The sequence below is a fragment of the Herpailurus yagouaroundi genome, unplaced genomic scaffold (assembly GCF_014898765.1).
Source record: "Herpailurus yagouaroundi ecotype Mexico unplaced genomic scaffold, PumYag 100, whole genome shotgun sequence".
Lineage (NCBI taxonomy): Eukaryota > Metazoa > Chordata > Mammalia > Carnivora > Felidae > Herpailurus > Herpailurus yagouaroundi.
Window position 1 is genome coordinate 85,962,337 of NW_024412391.1, and position 17,670 is coordinate 85,980,006.

The window sequence follows — 17,670 nt, forward strand, 5'->3', positions numbered from 1 at the left end:
TCACAATAGGCAGGACGTAGAAACAACCTAAATGTCCATCAACAGAGGAATGGATAACTAAAATGTGGTATATTGACAGACAATGGAATATTATTCAGCCTTTAGAAAGGAGGACAATTCTTCAAGAAAGGAGGACAAAGGAGGACAATTCTGTAATAATATGGATGAACCCTGAGGACACTATGCTAAGTGAAACAAGTCAGTCACAGGAAGACAAATACCACGATTCCATTTCTAGGATGTATTTACAGGAGTCAAACCCACAGAATCAAGGAGTGGAATGGTGGTTGCCAAGGGCGGGAGGGGGAAAGTGCGAAATTGCTAATCAATGGGCCTAAAGTCTCAGTTAACAACATGTGTGAGCTCTAGTGATCTCCTGTTCAACATTGTACACACAGTCAACAGGGTATTGTACACTTAAAAATTTAAGAGGGCAGGGGCGCCTGGGTGGCTCAGTCAGTTAAGTGTCCGACTTCCAGCTCAGGTCATGATCTCATGGTTCGTGGGTTCAAGCCCTGTATCAGGCTCTGCGCTGACAGCTTGGAGCCTGGAGCCTGGAGCCTGCTTCAGATCCTGTGTCTCCCTCTCTCTCTGCCCCTCCCCTCCCCTCCCCTACTCCCTCCCTCTCTCTCTCTCTCTCTCTCAAATAAACATTTAAAAAAACATTAAGAGGGTAGATCTTACCTTAAGCTTTACCACAATTAAACTGAAAAACAGAAATAATTTTAGAGACCAACCCCCCCTCCCCCGCTCCGAAACTACCTTGATGCGTCAACTAAACTGAAGTCAAACAATAAAAAAGAGCAAACAAAAGCTTTTCTTCTTCAAATGTTTGAAAGCACCACATCACAAATCCGGATTTGGTTCCCTTTAAGCACCTATATTCTAGATGTTCTCTAACAATTTGGAAGACGAACAGTGAAGGGCTATCCGTCCCAGAATAAAACAAGGGGAACTAAAATAACTACTTCTCTGAACGGGATACTTGGCCGAACCAAAATAAAGACAAAAAAAATCCACGGAATTTCATCTGGCTTTTGAAGAACGGGTAATATCACTGGCATATTGAAAGGGGTGTTTGGATTCTATAGACTTTCTACCCTATGGTTTTTATCTGAACGCCCACGGCAAGCCTCCATCATTCTTGTCAGCTCCTCTGGCTGCAGCTGAGGGCCGGCGTGAGCTAGAGGGAATGCATGTGAGAGTGTATGGCACAGGGGCGATGAGCAACAGCTTTGAAACTCGGCATATCCTGAGTTCAAACGTTGTCTTCTTTGCTTATGAATGTAATGATCCTGAGCAGGTTACCTGGCCCCTCCGAACCTCAGTCTCTTCACCTATGAAGTGGGCTAACAGCCCTGTTCATCTGGCTGTGAAGGTTAAATGAAATTCTATCTACGTGGCATGTGCCTGGTGGTTGTTTTTATAAAATGAACAAAATATATTTGCTACATCAAGTGTTTCAGACTTCTTACTGATACTTGCTATGGAGAAAAGTTACCAATGCCACACCCAACAACAAACGTTTGAGTTCCCAGCACTGAGAGGGAAAGAGTCCTGACTTTGAAGAGGAATGGACAGAGGACCAGACATGCAAATACAGTACAATCTTAACTGCAGAACCCAGGAGCGCTCACATGGGTGCTCGTTTTGTGAGAATTCTTCGCTTGTCGGTATGTTTTAATTTTTCTCATGATAAGATGTCAGGGAAAAAAATTTAATGCAGAAAGAAGAATTACGAGATTATAACAGAGTCGAACTGAATTTATAACAGAACACCAAATAAAGATCCTTGAGTGAAAACACTCTGAATGATACCAGAACCGTCCTGATTCCTGCTGAGACTCAGCCAGGGAGATGAACCACGTCACTCACGTGGAACCCGCGTATCTGGGTCAGCATAGTAACAGGTGGATGGGAAGACACACTTAGATCTAGCCAAGACTATTATCTCACGCTTGTCTCCACCAGCACGCAGATCTTTCATTTCCAGGTCACTGTTTTCCCAATCAATCAAGAGGCTAAAAATAGAACAATGTGCTAAATTCAAAGAGCCACGGTGTACAATCACTGAAGATACGGCCACTGCTTAATTAAAGTGAAAAGACATCCCTTTTCTCCTCCCTTTCTTCCTAGCTTCTATCATTTTACATAGATTCCCATATAATATTTCCTTTGATTCATTTTGGTTTTGTTTTTGTTTTTTGAAATAAGCTTCCATAGGAAATCAAGACTAGGAAGTCAATCGTGAATTCCTCACATGTAAGCCATCTGTTCTGGCAGGACACCCAGAAAATGACCCACAAATACAGGCTTCATTTCTCAAGAGCTCTCCAAATGCCATTCCTGGAAGACCACGGAAGACTTTGGTGAACAGTGCCACAGGGCAAGGGAGTCCCGTGATAGTGCAAGAGATCCAAGTTCAAATAATTATGGCAGGCTTAGACCAGAACCTACTTTTAACAACGTAATTTGGTGGCGCCTGGGTGGCTCAGTTGGTTAAGCATCTGACTCTTGGTTTCAGCTCAGTTCATCATCTCACGGTTTCGTGAGTTCGAGCCCTGCACTGGGCTCTGTGCTGATAGCGTGGAGCCTGCTTGGGATATTCTCTCTCTCTCTCTCTCTCTCTCTCTCTCTCTATTCTCTCTCTCTCTCTCTCTCTCTCTCTGCCCCTCTCCTGTTCATGCTGTTTCTGTCTCTCTCAAAAATAAATAAAAACTTAAAAAAAAAAAACCCACAATGTAATTTGGAAAAAGAAATGACATCCAAAAAGCCTTATGTAGATTGCCCAGTACGCCTCATATTCATTATCGCCATTCATTTTCATTTATAAGAATAAATTAATATCCTTTTAAAGAGCAAAACCTTTTTTGTGTTGTTCTTGAGATTCTGATTTATAGGGAAGAGCTACAAACATTTGGCTTCTAAGAAATGTACAGCACCGATAGTTCTTTAACCTCAATGCCATTTTCACCTCATTTACTAAAGAACAGTGTGGCTCACACTGTTCAGGGCTAAAGCAAATTGTAATCCAGACCTCCTAATATTTCTCTTTTCCTTTATCCTCGTCAAGGACTCTTATCTCAACCACTTTGCCTCCTGCTGTGGAAATGGTTTATATTCTTAAAGGTTTGCTCTCAAGAGGGGAAAAAATGGTACTTAACCACTAACCACAGTAGTAAAACGTCAGTAATGTGATATTGCCAGCACCCACACACGGTCTATTGCACATAAATTGTAGTCCAGATGAACTATACTTTAATAACATGATCCCAGGGCTCCGGGGCCACCACTGGGCCAGCCATTAGCAGTCACAGAGCTGGGATGGAAGTCTGCACAGTGATAATCACCACCATGATTCAGTGAGCACCTACTGTATGCCAAGCACCGAGATCAAGACATTACTTAATGTCTAATTCTCACAACCGCCTGCGAAGGTAGGTACTATCAGCTCCACTTTACAGGTATGGAAAGCTTGGCTCAGGAAGGCTCATCAAGATCACACAGGAATTCGGCAAACCGCCTTGCCTTCCTGGAAGCTGCCGGTGGCTCTGCAGCCAGAGTCTGTCCATTTCTTTTTTTAAAATTTTTTTAATGTTTAGTTTTGAGAGATAGAGACAGAGCATGAGCAGGGAGGGGCAGACAGAGAGAGAAACAGAATCCGAAGCAGGCTCCAGGCTCTGAGCTGTTGGCACAGAGCCCGACGTGGGGCTCGAACCCACAAGCCATGAGACCACGCCCTGAGCTGAAGTCGGGTGCTTAACCGACTGAGCCACCCAGGCGCCCCTAGAGTCTGTCCATGTCTAACGCCACTGTAGTAAGATCTTAGACAAGATAGCTACGTCCCTGAGCCCCAACTGTCTTTGTGAACAAGACTGAGGAGCAGACCAGTTGCCCCACAGGGGGCTGCCATGACGGTGAGGTGAACCACACGGGGGACTGACCCGCACCGCTCGTGTGAGTGATCAGCACCAGCTAAGGAGAGAAGACAGTTGCTACGCTTTTGTGTCTTCCTGGCAATTCCTCCATCCTTAAAAACTCCCATGGTTTTCGCTACCCCAACCCCCATCCCCCGCCACTCATCTGTATTTAAAACATTGAATACTTCTCTCTCAGGACACTATGCATTGAGATGTTCAGAGGTTTTGGCTGGGAAGCAGGAAAGAAGATGGAGACACAGAAATAATGACCCTGACCTTGTAGTTTTCAGTTTTCTCTAGCTCCTCGTTCCTTGGCTTTTCTTGGTACCATCATATTCTACACATGCTTATTGTCCATCCTCTGCGCAATCCGAACTGTGGATTTATTTCTCCGTCTAAGGCAGAAAGTTATTGAAACCCTGTCACCCAACCCACTCCTGTCTTCAAGTACAAAACACCCCAGATTTAAAAGCTAGGACTATGTTAGCCATGGAGGTACCACACACCTTTCTGTTTCCAGAAATACAGTCGTGTGCAGATTATTTGTCTCGGCTTCACCTTGTTGTAAGAACCACTCAAACTGATATTCCCCGCCTCCCATCCAAATAGGGAAATGAGCTCTTCAGCTGATTTCTAAGATGGCAAAACAGCTTCGGCACATAACTTGGTCTCCTTCTGCTTGGTTCTGAATAATCCCAAACAGCTCTCACTATATCTATTCAATCGGCAAAAGTCACTCTATTTTTATCCCTTGTGTCCAAATAACTTTTACACTGAGTTCTAAAACCAAGATGCGGACGTAGTACTGTGTCATTCTCGGCATACTTCTCCTGAATAGCTGTCCCTGAGTCACCTATTCGTTCAGTACGCGGCATTACTTAGTACCTGCACTGTGCCGGGCCCCTGAGACACAAACACTGAGCCAAAGCAGATGCAGTGCGAGCCCTCAGGGAGGTTACAGTCTGCTGGAATAGACAGACCCGCGCTGAACAATCGCACAATCACTGCAAGTGAAACAGGCGTGAGAAAGGAGAGGGGCTGACCCAGTTAGCAAGGTGCAGCGGGCTTTCTCAAGCAATCCTTGAGCTGAAGAATGATTAAGGGTCAAGGAAGCGCAAACAGGCAAGAAGAGCTTTCTAGAGAGACCTGAAGAAGGAGCATGGATGGGTGAAAGGTGGCCAGTGTGGCCGCGGTGCAGAGACGTTAGAGAAACTTGCTGTGAGCTAAAGCTGGAGGCGCAGGTGAGGGCCAACACAAGTCCCACGCGTCTCCTCTCTGTGCCACAAACATGGGAATGGGCTGAAGGGTGGTGACACAATCTGCTTTGTATGCTGACTGCGGTGGGGAGGCTAGATCCCCGCAATTCACGGTGGCAGGAGAAAAACCAGTCAGGAGGCTGTGGCAGCGATCCAGAGAAAAGATCACAGCAGCCCGGTCCAGTCAGGGGACGATGAAGGGGAGTATTCTGAGGGTACATTGTGGGCAGGACCAGGTGTCAGGACCATGCTATGGGCTGCGCGTGCGTGAATTCTTTCTGAATTCTCAACGACACCCGTGGGGCAGGGGTTCTTTCTCACATTTTATAGATGAGAATGCAGAGGCATGTAGGGATCTGTCCAGAGTCCAGGTGGGAAACAACAGAACCAGAACCTGAACCCATGGTTATTCAACTTCAAAGCCAACTACATAAGTACCATCTAAAAAGTAGAAATACAGACAGAAAAAAAAAATACTATAGCAAATTTTCAAAACTTAAAAGCCTCTCCACCTACTTCACTAAGGTGCCAAGGGACGAGCCCCAAAGGCGAACACGATTTTAGGTTTCCCTTTACTAAAATGGACTCTTTTGACATGTTATACTCGCGGAAGGCATACCTATTTCAACATAGCGACTCGGTAAGTCCCTCATTTCGCTGGCATGACGCTCCTTCACTGAGCAGATCTAGAAAAGAAATTCACAGGTTCTTTCATTCATTGCATGGAAAAGACATAGCATGTCATTCACTATAGGACACTTTCGTTAAACTGGCCGTGTAGCACGGAGATGGAACGCACACAATCGACTTCACTGATAGAAATTAATTTCAATGACGTATAGCAACCATTCCTTAGGTTCTACAACATTATTCTTCAGTAAAGTCTTATTCGAGGGCAATGAAAGAAGAGAAACTGTAATATCGTTTTAAAACGTTTCCAATGACCCATTCTCAGCAACTCTACTTAGGGACTACTTTTTTTTTTTTTTTAATTTTTTTTTTTAACGTTTATTTTTGAGAGAGAGAGAGAGACAAGAGTGTGAGCGGGGGAGGGGCAGAGAGAGAGAGGGAGACACAGAATCTGAAGCAGGCTCCAGGCTCTGAGCTGTCAGCACAGAGCCCGATGCAGGGCCTGAACTCACAAACCGTGGGATCGTGACCTGAGTCGAAGTCAGACACTTGACCGACCGGGTCACCCAGACACCCCAGGGACTATTTCTACCGTCGTCCAAATAAAGTTCTGCCCAACAGCAAATCTGGGCAACATTCGCGTTAGGGCTGTGTTTCTAATTATATATTAGTCATTTATTTCACTGTTGCTAAATTATACTTTGTATAAGTGGCATCATGCTCTTCTTCTCTCGAGTGGCTTTTTATTTTTTATCTTTCCTCTCAGGTGTTTTAAAATCAATGTATTACGTACTTTAAATCAGGGTTGGCAAACTACAGCCTGTCTTTGACTTGTCTTTTTATGATCTGTAAGTTAAGAATAGTTCTCACATTTTGAAAGGCTAGAAAGGAAGGAAGGAAGGAAGGAAGGAAGGAAGGAAGGAAGGAAGGCAGGAGGAGAAAAATATTCAGCAGAAACAGTATGGAGCCCACAAAACCTAAAGCACCTGCCACCCCCTACAGAAAAAGTCTGCCAACCTCTATTTTATTTTTTATTTATTTAAAAAAAAATTTTTTTAATGTTTATTTATTTCTGAGACAGAGAGACAGAGCATGAGTGGGGAAGGGGCAGACAGAGTGGGAGACACAGAATCAGAATCGGGCTCCAGGCTCTGAGCTGTCGGCACAGAGCCCAACGCAGGGCTCAAACCCACGAACCGTGAGATCATGACCTCAGCCGAAGTCGGACGCTCAACCGACTGAGCCACCCAGGTGCCCCTGCCAACCTCTATTTTAAGTTACACGTAGGGGCACTTGGGTGGTTCAGTCGGTTAAGCATGTGACTCTAGATTTCAGCTCAGGTCATGATCTCACAGTTCGTGAGTTCAAGCCCCGTGTTGGGCTCCGAGCTGACAGAATGGAGCCTGCGTGGGATTCTCTCACCCTCTCTCTCGGCCCCTCACCCACTCGCAGTTTCTCTCTCAAACAAACTTAAAAAAAACATTAAAAAATCAAATCTATTTATACAGTTTGGATATATACATGCGTGTGTAGCAGTTTTTTTTTTTTTAAGTTTATTTATTTTTGAGAGAGAGAACAAGTGAGCAAGCGAAAGGCAGTGGGGTGAGGGGCAGGAGACAGGGAGAGAGAGAATCCCAAGCTAACAGTGCAAAGCCCGACGTGGGGCTTGAACCCACAAACCGTGAGATCATGACGTGAGCCGAAATCAACGAGTTAGATGCCTAACCGACTGAGCCACCCAGGCGCCCTTTTGCTGTATTTTCTGAAATGAATATATTCTATTTTGTAATATGACAACAAAAATTTACATAAGTTCTGCTATCAAGGTAAGACAGCCTAAAGTTAAATGCTGACTATACACAACTTTCATCAGTTTTTTCCTTTCTCTTCAGATAGCTATAAAAGAACACAAGAAATACTGTTACCCTAAGTTTAGTGACAAAATAGAAAATTCTAAAATATAAAAAAACCCAAAGAGAAAAAACAAATATTATTCATTGTTCTGATACAAAGTGAACACATTAACAATCTTTTTTTTTTTTTTTTGAAACTACTTTTATTAACCTAACAATTTGATATATTATTTGCATATTCTTCCACAATTCTTTATAGTATTTCACTGTATGAGTGTACTGGAATTTTCCTACTCGATCCCCTCTTAGACATTTGGTTTTCGCTTCTATGTAACCCAAAGGCAAGCAACAGCATGATACAATCCACATACTTGGATATAAAACTTTTGGATTTTTGTTTCTACAGGATAAATTCCTAGAAGTAGAACTAACAGATCAAGGGGGATGTGAACTAGTAGAAGGTTTCGTATGTTATGCACACATGTCTAAGCTGCTGTGCAGCTAAATGTGTAAGTCATTCCTAACTAATTTGAGCTTTATAGCATTTCCTAGATGGGAAAAACAGTTAACATTTGAAAGTCCTGAAAGCTTTTTCCTTGGCTAATTACATTAGATGGTTTGCATTTGATCAAAGTCCTTCCTTTTTAAACATGGATAAAAGCATTACATAGGTCCACTGTTAAAGGACCTATGTAATAGGTTAAAGGACGACAGTCCTCGCTCTAAGGCAGGACTCGATCCGGCCCAAGGCTGTGGAGGCAGAAGCATTTGCTTGGAAGTGGCTGGAAATATTCTCCCTTGATTGCTTTCTGTTGCCTGTCCATCTCAGACAATGCCCTGTCCACCTCCCCAGTCTTCCCTAATTTCCCCCTCCTTTTGTTAGACTTTTGGTCGGACACATTAGCTATTCTTCCGTCCACACTTACAAGGGAATCTACCCGATTATCTAGCAGGCATGCCCCACAGTGCCAAACAGACGCTGTGCTGATTTTTAATGTGCTGATAAAAGAACATGAGTAGTATCTCAAATGGTGTGAGGTAGAATCATAGAAAGTAACCCATAAATAATACTATCTAACACTTTGAGCAACTAGAGGGCACCAGTCCTAAGTTAAGAGTTTTGAGAGGGGCGCCTGGGTGGCTCAGTCGGTTACGCGCCTAACTCTTGATCTCACAGTTCGTGAGTTAGAGCCCCACGTCGGGCTCTGTGCTAACAGTGTGGAGCCTGCTTGGAATACTCTCTCCCTCTCTCTCTGCCCCTACCCCACTCAAGCTTTCTCGAAGTTTGAAACAAACTTAAAAACAAAACAAAACAAAAAAACGACAAGAGTTTTGAGAGGGGCGCCTGGGTGGCTCAGTCAGTTAAGTGACTGACTCTCAATTTTAGCACAGGTCATGAACTTACAGTTTCTGGGATCGAGCCCTGCATTGGGCTCTGCGCTCTCCACGCGAAGCCTGCTTGGGATTCTTTCTCTGCCTCTCTCTCTTGCCCTTCCCCTGCTCAAAATAAAGAAAAGAATCTTTTTTTTTAAATTAAAAAAAAAAAGACTTCTGAGAAACAGACATAGCTTTTTTTCTTAGGAAGATTATGGTGCAGTAGGGGAAGACAAATCAGGGATTTTACTCAAGCGGGAAGGGAAAAGTACAGAAATACAGAGCAGGGGCATCTACCGACCAGAGGAAAGCTTCTCGGAAAAAGTGAACTCATGCCAAGGCCGGACTGTTTCTCTGGCCATGCTACTGCCCCTCTGAAGACCAGGACACAGGGCGGTACTGGAGGCTGGGCTCCCCTCTTCCCTCGTCAGACGTGTGTGGCCTGAGCTCCAGCCCGGCACCTGCCTCACATGGGCGAGGACTGAGTGCTAAGCTCATGTCCTGCATAAGAGCAAATCAATAACCTCAAGAGCCTTTACCCTGACAGGTAGGTTCTCACCCACGAATGCTAATTTGTTTCATCCAACTGCCTTGTCCACTTGTGTGTCTAACAGGCGTCTCAAGTGGACACACAAAACCTACGCCTGCCTTCCCCGCTAAGCGTGTTCCACGGGCAGCCTTTCCCAGGTCAGTAAAAGGGAGCTTTATCTCCCAGTTTCCCAGCTTAAAAGGGTCACCGCTGAGCTCTGGCTTTTTCTTACTTCCCACACGGAACCACTAATAGTATAGAGTCTGTGCTCAAAATTCATCCAGAATCCACTCCCTCCCCACCGGCTCCATGAGGCTGACCCAAGACACTGTAACCTCCACCGAGGCTCCTCAGGAGCCCCCCACCCCACCTCCCCTCTTCACTGCCCCTTTGCCTCCTGGCTCCATGTGGCAGAGTGACCCTTTCAAAATCCAAGTTGGATCATTTAACTAACTCCATGGCTCAAAACCCCTGTGCTGGCTTCCTGCCTCAAATTAAAAGCCAAAGACTGCACAAAGGCCTGTGAGGCCCAACACGATCTGCCCCTTCACCATGCACCCCCCTCCCTCCCATCTCTTCCCCTCTCCTCCACACCTGCTCCATCCACTCTGGCGATGGCGGCTTTATTTTCCACAAAGATACGCCAGTCACACTCTTCCTCAAGGGTGCTGCCCCTGCCGACACCCCCCTCCCACGGCTGCATGGCCTCCTCCCTCCAGATCTCTGACAAAGGGCACGTTCATTATGCCAGAGGTCTTCCCTGGACCGCTCTATGTTACGTGGCACACACCCCCAACCCCTCCCCCCATTTCCCTGTCTAACTACTCCCCTCGGTATCTTACCGCTATCCGCATGCTGTGTTCACTTGCCACTTGAAGATGGCTTCCCTCACTAGAATGAAAAGCTGCCCAGGAGAGAATCCATCTGTTTACATATCTGCAGCGCCAGAATACCGCCTGGCACATCGCAGGAACTCAGTAAGTATTTGCTGCGCGAATGAAGGAATGAATGGTTGGCGCTAACTGCAGGCCCTGCTACGCCGTGTGTTTGTCTCTCCCCAACAGAACTGTTCTCTGGGAGTATAGGATATGTCCTGTCTTGTCTTCCCTCAGCGGAATGCAGTGGGATTCTCGGCTGAGAAGAACCACCCAAAATGTTACTAAGAGGAATCCCCAATAATAAGAAACACTTGATGGGAAAAATGAAGTTGGATCCTCATTTGGGTGTGGCCAGAGTGTGCCCGTTCCCAAGGCTACTCTACCAGACAAACTTAGCGGTTAGAAATCACAGAAATGTTTCCTTTCGAACTTCTGAAGGCTGGAAGTCTAACACCAGTTTCACTGGGCCAAAATCAAGGTGTCTGCAGGGCCGCACCCCCCGCAGAGGCTCTAGAGGAGAATCCATCTGCCACATGCCTCCTCCGGCTTCTAGTGGCTGCGTATGTCCCTCCAGCCCTGCCTCCCCACTCACACTGCCTTCCCTCTTTCTGTGGTGGCGCTCCGTCTTTAAGAATACCTGTGACTGGGGCGCTTGGGTGGCTCATCTGGTTAAGCATCTGACTTCGGCTCAGATCATGATCTTACGGTTCGTGGGTACGGGCCCCACCTTGGGCTCTGTGCTGCCAGCTCAGAACCTGGAGCCTGTTTCACATTCTGTGTCTCCTTCTCTCTCTGCCCCTCCCCCACTTGTGTTCTGTCTCTCTCTCTCTCTCTCTCTCTCAAAAATAAACATTAAAAAAAATTTTTTTTTTTAATTAAAAAAGCAAATACCTGTGACTGCACTTAGGGTCAACCCAGATAATGCAAATAATCTTCCCATCTCAAGATCCTTAATTAATCATATTTCGTGCCATACAGAGAAACATTTATGGGTTGCAGGATTAGGACATGCTACCTTTGTGGGCCACCATTCAGCTTAAGGAAGAAAGCATTGCTGGTAGCAATCGGTAAACTTCTCACGTGTCTCTACAAGCTCATTTGCCTGGTGTCTCACCAAAAGAAAATCACAACTTTAAGCAACAACAAAAAGCCACTTGGTCCATTTAAGGCATTTTAAAAATATCCTGAACAGGGGCGCCTGGGTGGCGCAGTCGGTTAAGTGTCCGACTTCAGCCAGGTCACGATCTCGCGGTCCGGGAGTTCGAGCCCCACGTCGGGCTCTGGGCTGATGGCTCAGAGCCTGGAGCCTGTTTCCGATTCTGTGTCTCCCTCTCTCTCTGCCCCTCCCCCGTTCATGCTCTGTCTCTCTCTGTCCCAAAAAATAAATAAACGTTGAAAAAAAAATTAAAAAAAAAAAAAAATATACTGAACAGAAGCTTACTGGAGGAGTAACCACACTATGCGGGAAGACTAGAAAATCACTTTTTACTTCTTTTATCCTGGACTACTGCACACAATTTCTCTGCTGCTATCCTAAATGTGAATCAGGCTAAGTTCGCTTCATACGTGGAAACAATTAAAAAAGAAAGGAGGACTTGAATCACACCGACATAAGGGCCAGGAGGACTTTACCTCAAGTTAACAATGACTGTTTTCGCAGTAAGAAGCACCGAGTTAACAATTTTTGTGCTTTCCTTTTCCAGAGAAGAGTACATTCTTTGTTTCTGAGAGAGTGAGAAGACGTGCACATGTGTGTGCGAGCAGGGGCAGAGAGAGAGGGAGAAAGGATCCCAAGCAGGCTCCAGGCTGGGCTCAGTGTGGAGCCCAGAGCAGGGCTTAATCTCACAAACCATGAGACCGTGACCCAAGCCAAAATCAAGGGTTGGATGCTTCCCTGACTGAGCCACCCAGGTGCCCCAGAGAAGGGTACATTTAAAATAAACATTAGGGGTGCCTGGGTGGCTCAGTCGGTTAAGCGGCCGACTTCAGCTGGTCACGATCTCGCGGTCCATGAGTTCGAGCCCCGCGTCGGGCTCTGGGCTGATGGCTCAGAGCCTGGAGCCTGTTTCAGATTCTGTGTCTCCCTCTCTCTCTGGCCCTTCCCCGTTCATGCTCTGTCTCTGTCTCAAAAATAAAAATAAACTTTAAAAAATAAATAAATAAACATGTCTCTTTCGTGACTTTTCTAGAATTTTCTGGCACGATAATGACAACTGACACTTATGCAGCACTTACAGTATGTCAGATGTTATGCTAAGCTCCTTGTACACATTACCTCATTTAATCCTCCCCCAAACTCAGGACCGGAGCACAGTCAGCACTCCCATTTATGGATGAGGAGAGTCAGGCTGTGGCTCATGCAGGAAGTGCGTGGAGAAGGTGGAACCGATCTCACATCTGTCCGGCTCTAAAGCCTGAGCTCTGCCACCAGACTGCTGCTGGGATGCTTTCTCCTACTATTTTTGCCTTGGTTAATTTTCAGTTTATTTTGTTTAGATTAAGCTATAAGTTTTTAGGGAAGCCAACGACTTTGGGTTCTGAACTATCTAATACAAGACAAACACTGGTATGTAAAAACTAAATGTGAGTGAGCTCTGGGCCCGCTTTTGTAGACTGCCTGTGTCTCTGTCACCCAGGCACAGTAAGGGCAGACACTTACTTGTGTTCCACCAAATGGGCCCAAATCTTACGAGTAAGAAGTCTGGGCCTCTGCTCCATCCAGCTAGGACCAAGCAAGCAGGATGATTTAGATGTAACATTCTTTTTCCACCATTAACTCTAACTAAGAGGAGAAGCTAAGGGAAATGGAAAAAACACAAAAGAATGGAAAATCCAGAAACCACTGAAACCGACCACATGTTCCATAAAGAGCTAAGGCCAACTGGGCAATGGAAAATCTAAAGATCATAAATGAAGGCACCATTACGAACAATGCTCCCCATCTGTTTTGCAGAGCATGGAAAAGACGGAATGTATCTCCAAACTTACACATATGAAGAGAATTGACCGTTAAATGAATATCACAGGACAATAACAAGCAGGGGGAAACATTTTGGCTGTGGGAAGAAATTCAAGAACTCCTATTCCTTTGGGCACCTGGGTGGCTCAGTTGGTTAAGTGTCCAAGTTCGGATCAGGTTATGATTTCACGGTTCGTGGGTTCGAGCCCTGCCATCAGGCTCTGTGCTGACGGCTTGGAGCCTGGGGCCTGCTTTGGATTCTGTGTCTCCCTCTCTCTCTGCCCCTCCCCGGCTCACGCTCTGTCTCTCTCTCTCCTACAAAAACAAACATTTAAAAAAAAAAAAAATTTTTTTTTTTTTTTTTAAATAAAAAAAGAACTCCTGTTCCTTTGGACCACCCTCAGCGGATCTGTAACAACACAGACTTATTAGAAAGGCAAGCAAAACCACCTTGACTGAAGTCCCCCAGCCGATAATCAGCGTCACGCTGTCCTTCCAACAGAGGCTACAGGGATACATATCCGGGCGAAGACTTAAGTCATCCCGGGGCACGTTGGTGATTCTCTGCTTTGAGGTGACGTCAAAAATCTTCACACCCTGGAAAATACAACAGCGTTAGGCATCCTCCACTTGGGAGAAGGAAAGGAAAGGAAAATTTAATAAAGCCACTGCCACACGCCGCCCGTAACTGGCACCGCAAAATATTGACAGTGTTTATTGAGCACTGCTGGGAGCCACGCTCCTCATCCACGCAAACCCCACGAGAGCCCACAACAAAAGAAAACCTCTCCCCTTCTTTCTGGACAGAAGAGATTCTATTAGCAGATGGCTTCAGTGGCTCAAACACAACACAAGGGTGAGACACACAGATATCAAGCACTGCATTTCCAAGATGACAGACAAGTAACATTTCTAATTGTGTTGTTCTGCTACAAAAATGGAGGTTGTTTTTTTTTTTTTTCAGAAAAGCTTTGAATCTGAAAAACCAGGAAAACTGCACCTGACATTTTAAAGCACTCAAATGGGAACATCAAGCAAGCAGCTAACTACAGATAAACCAGGGGGGGAGCCTGGGTGGCACAGTCAGTTAAGCGTCCGACTCTTGATTTCGGCTCAGATCATGATCTCATGGGTTGTGAGATCGAGCCTTATGTCTGGCACTGCACCGACATCACGGAGCCTATTTGGGATTCTCTCTCCCTCCTCTCTCTGCCCCTCCCCTGCTCATGTTCTAGCTCTCTCAAAGTAAATAAACAAATATCTAAAAAAAAAATTAAAAAACAAACAAACAGGTTTATTTACCTTTACTATGACTCAGGAGAAATTTAAGAAATGTCTTGAATAGCAAAGTAGATTCTGGGAGAACTGTACCATTGAAAACTGAATAGAACCAACTTATTAAGTTAAACCCTGGAATTCCAAAAGACAGGCCAGATGTCGAAAGCTAATTTTTAAACTTTCTACTTGCCCTAACGCATACTGAGTAAACTTTAAATAGGGCGTAACACCAAAAATTACAATCTACTTTTTAAAAGGGAGGCCTGATTTCTGCCTGTGATTATACTGGGAGGAAAATGAAATCAGCAATATCCTGTACTTGTTTCATAGCAACTGTTCCTCGCCCTTGGCTAATAGGCAAATGGTGTTTTCAACACCGCATTCCCAACACAGCCCTTCAATTATTAAGACGCCTTTTCATTTTCTTGGCTATTCTCCATGCCTCGCGTTTCTTATTCCAAAGTCAAGTCCAGAATATGCTAAGAATTACTCTACTATGAAAGCCTAGAGCAATCTAGTCTCTTTAACCTTCCAGGTAGGATGGCAGTTGCCATTTTAGGTCTTTAGAAAAGACCATGGCAGCAGAGGCATCTTTCTTCTTGGTCACAGCCCTCCTAATGCGGCTACTCTTCCGGCTCTGAAGAAGGATCTGGAAGATGAAGGTGTGCTTTTACCATATTATTGGCCCAAGCGATCAGATGGCCTCTCCACTTCACGCTCCGTATGTTCCCTTCCCCTTCGTGCAGAACACACGACTTCCATCTGCTCATCCAAGATCGTTCAAACAGCAGCAGCTATGGACAAATACAAAAACAGACTTTTAGAAACCAAGAAACATGGGGCGCCTGGGTGGCTCAGCTGCTTACGCTTCCAACTTCGGTTCAGGTCATGATCTCATGGTCCGTGGGTTCGAACCCCGCATGGAGCTCTGTGCTGACAACTCAGAGTCTGGTGCTGCTCCAGGTTCTGTGTCTCCCTCTCTCTCTGCCCCTCCCCCACTCACACTTTGTCTCCTACTCTTTCTAAAAGAAATAAACATTTAAAAAGAAAAAGAAAGAGGGGCGCCTGGGTGGCGCAGTCGGTTAAGCATCCGACTTCAGCCAGGTCACGATCTCGCGGTCCGTGAGTTCGAGCCCCGCGTCAGGCTCTGGGCTGATGGCTCAGAGCCTGGAGCCTGTTTCCGATTCTGTGTCTCCCTCTCTCTCTGCCCCTCCCCCGTTCATGCTCTGTCTGTCTCTGTCCCAAAAATAAATAAACGTTGAAAAAAAAAAAAAAGAAAAAGAAAGAAAGAAACTGAGACGCATATACAAGATTTCTTTACTGGCTTCTTGTTGAGTTTGCTTTGCCTGTCCACGGAATGTTGAAGTTACTATGAAGTTACGCCACTAGATGGCAGCAAAATACCAAAATTCACGGAGAAAAACACATTAGTCAGTCAAAAGATTTGTGTCACAGAAAGTTCTTCAAATATTGGCCAGAAATTAATTTATTTTGTAACTTGGGAAATCAAAACCTCATAATTTTTTCCTTGAAAGTAAGATATTAGTCACAGCTTAAACTGCAATCGTCAGAAGCAGCCTGTTTTTCATTTCACCCAAGAAAAAGAATTTAATAATGATGTTTGAACAGCAATTCATGTTATAAAATAAGACAAACTTACTTTAGGATTAAACTTCTTTAAAAAGGTCATAGTGGGGCACCTGGGTGGCGCAGTCGGTTAAGCGTCCGACTTCGGCCAGGTCACGATCTCGCGGTCCGTGAGTTCGAGCCCCGCGTCGGGCTCTGGGCTGATGGCTCAGAGCCTGGAGCCTGTTTCCGATTCTGTGTCTCCCTCTCTCTCTGCCCCTCCCCCGTTCATGCTGTGTCTCTCTCTGTCCCAAAAATAAATAAAAACGTTGAAAAAAAAATTTTTTTTTAAATAAAAAAAAAATTAAAAAAAAAGGTCATAGTTATCCAGGGTCTTTATTTTAAAGGGAAGAATCTATTAAAAAAAAAAAAAAAAGAAAGAAAAGAAAAGAAATCTGCTTGTGTGGGGATGGGAAGTTCCTGGCTGGCTCAGTCAGGGGAACACGCAATTCTTAACCTTGTGGTTCTAAGTTCGAGCTCCACCTTGGGTATAGAGACTGCTTAAAAATAACATCTTTAAAAAAAAAATCTGCTGGATAAATTTTATTGCCAAATATAACTGGTAAAACCTCTAAGACTGGTAAAGATGTAGTTCTAGTAATTCAAGCATTATTAAGGGCTACAATACTTTTTCCTTGATGTATCCAGTTTAAATCCCTTAAGACATTTACATAATATAACTTAATGTAAAATTTATATAATACATAATTTACAACATATAACTTCGGACATATAATCCTGAAGTAGATGTTTACCTTTTAAAAGAAATGCTGATGACAGATTCCATCACAGAAGTTTAAAAATTTCTATCTTTTGAGTAATTTTCTGTTTACCTTAGTGTATTCTGTGTCCCTTCCCACCCTTAAGAAGGAGGAAAATAGGGAACAGGAGAAAGAGAGTAAGTTCACATTTCATTTATATTTGTTACATACCTTTCTCAATAGTTAGGCTCCCATACTCAGAAGGGGCACACAAACACACACCCCAAAACCTTAAAATCAGATAAGCGTCCATCTTCACAAACGTGCCAAGAACGGTCTCTTTAAAATGACATAAATGTCTGAAGTTCTCTATTACCCATGCAAAAGAAAGGTGGCCTCGCACGGTCCACAGTGGAGACTGGAGGTAGGGCTTTTACTGACCACATGGGGTCTAATCTTCCCGTCAGATAGATACAGGAAAGCCTCCTCTAGGCTCCCAAACATCTTCTCACCCATCCCTTCCTCTCCCAGTCCATGATCTAAGTAAGAAACCCCACCACCATGCCTCCCTGCTCCCAGTTAAAGACCCTGAGATCTGCCCTCTGTGATTCTGCCTCTTCCTCGGCCAGGATGTAAAAAACAGAGCCGAGGAGGTCACTCGATGTG

General features: G+C 44.8%; 1 protein-coding gene and 1 long non-coding RNA gene across 4 annotated transcripts in view; both read right to left on the reverse strand.

The window, feature by feature from the left end:
* VPS41 (VPS41 subunit of HOPS complex) overlaps window positions 1–17,670 on the reverse strand; it is a 188,550-nt gene that overhangs the window by 63,712 nt on the left and 107,168 nt on the right. For all 3 annotated transcript variants that reach the window (XM_040473002.1, XM_040473003.1, XM_040473004.1), the window contains 3 exons: window positions 15,352–15,471; window positions 13,850–13,996; window positions 5,796–5,862 (listed from right to left, as the gene is read on the reverse strand). In XM_040473002.1, the coding sequence (XP_040328936.1) occupies window positions 5,796–5,862; window positions 13,850–13,996; window positions 15,352–15,471 (334 nt within the window). The remainder of the gene's footprint in view (window positions 1–5,795; window positions 5,863–13,849; window positions 13,997–15,351; window positions 15,472–17,670) is intronic.
* On the reverse strand, window positions 7,853–8,783 carry LOC121028921 (uncharacterized). Its single transcript, XR_005789499.1, has 2 exons — window positions 8,348–8,783; window positions 7,853–8,160 (listed from the first exon to the last, which is right to left on the reverse strand). It is a non-coding gene; the product is annotated as an uncharacterized LOC121028921 (long non-coding RNA).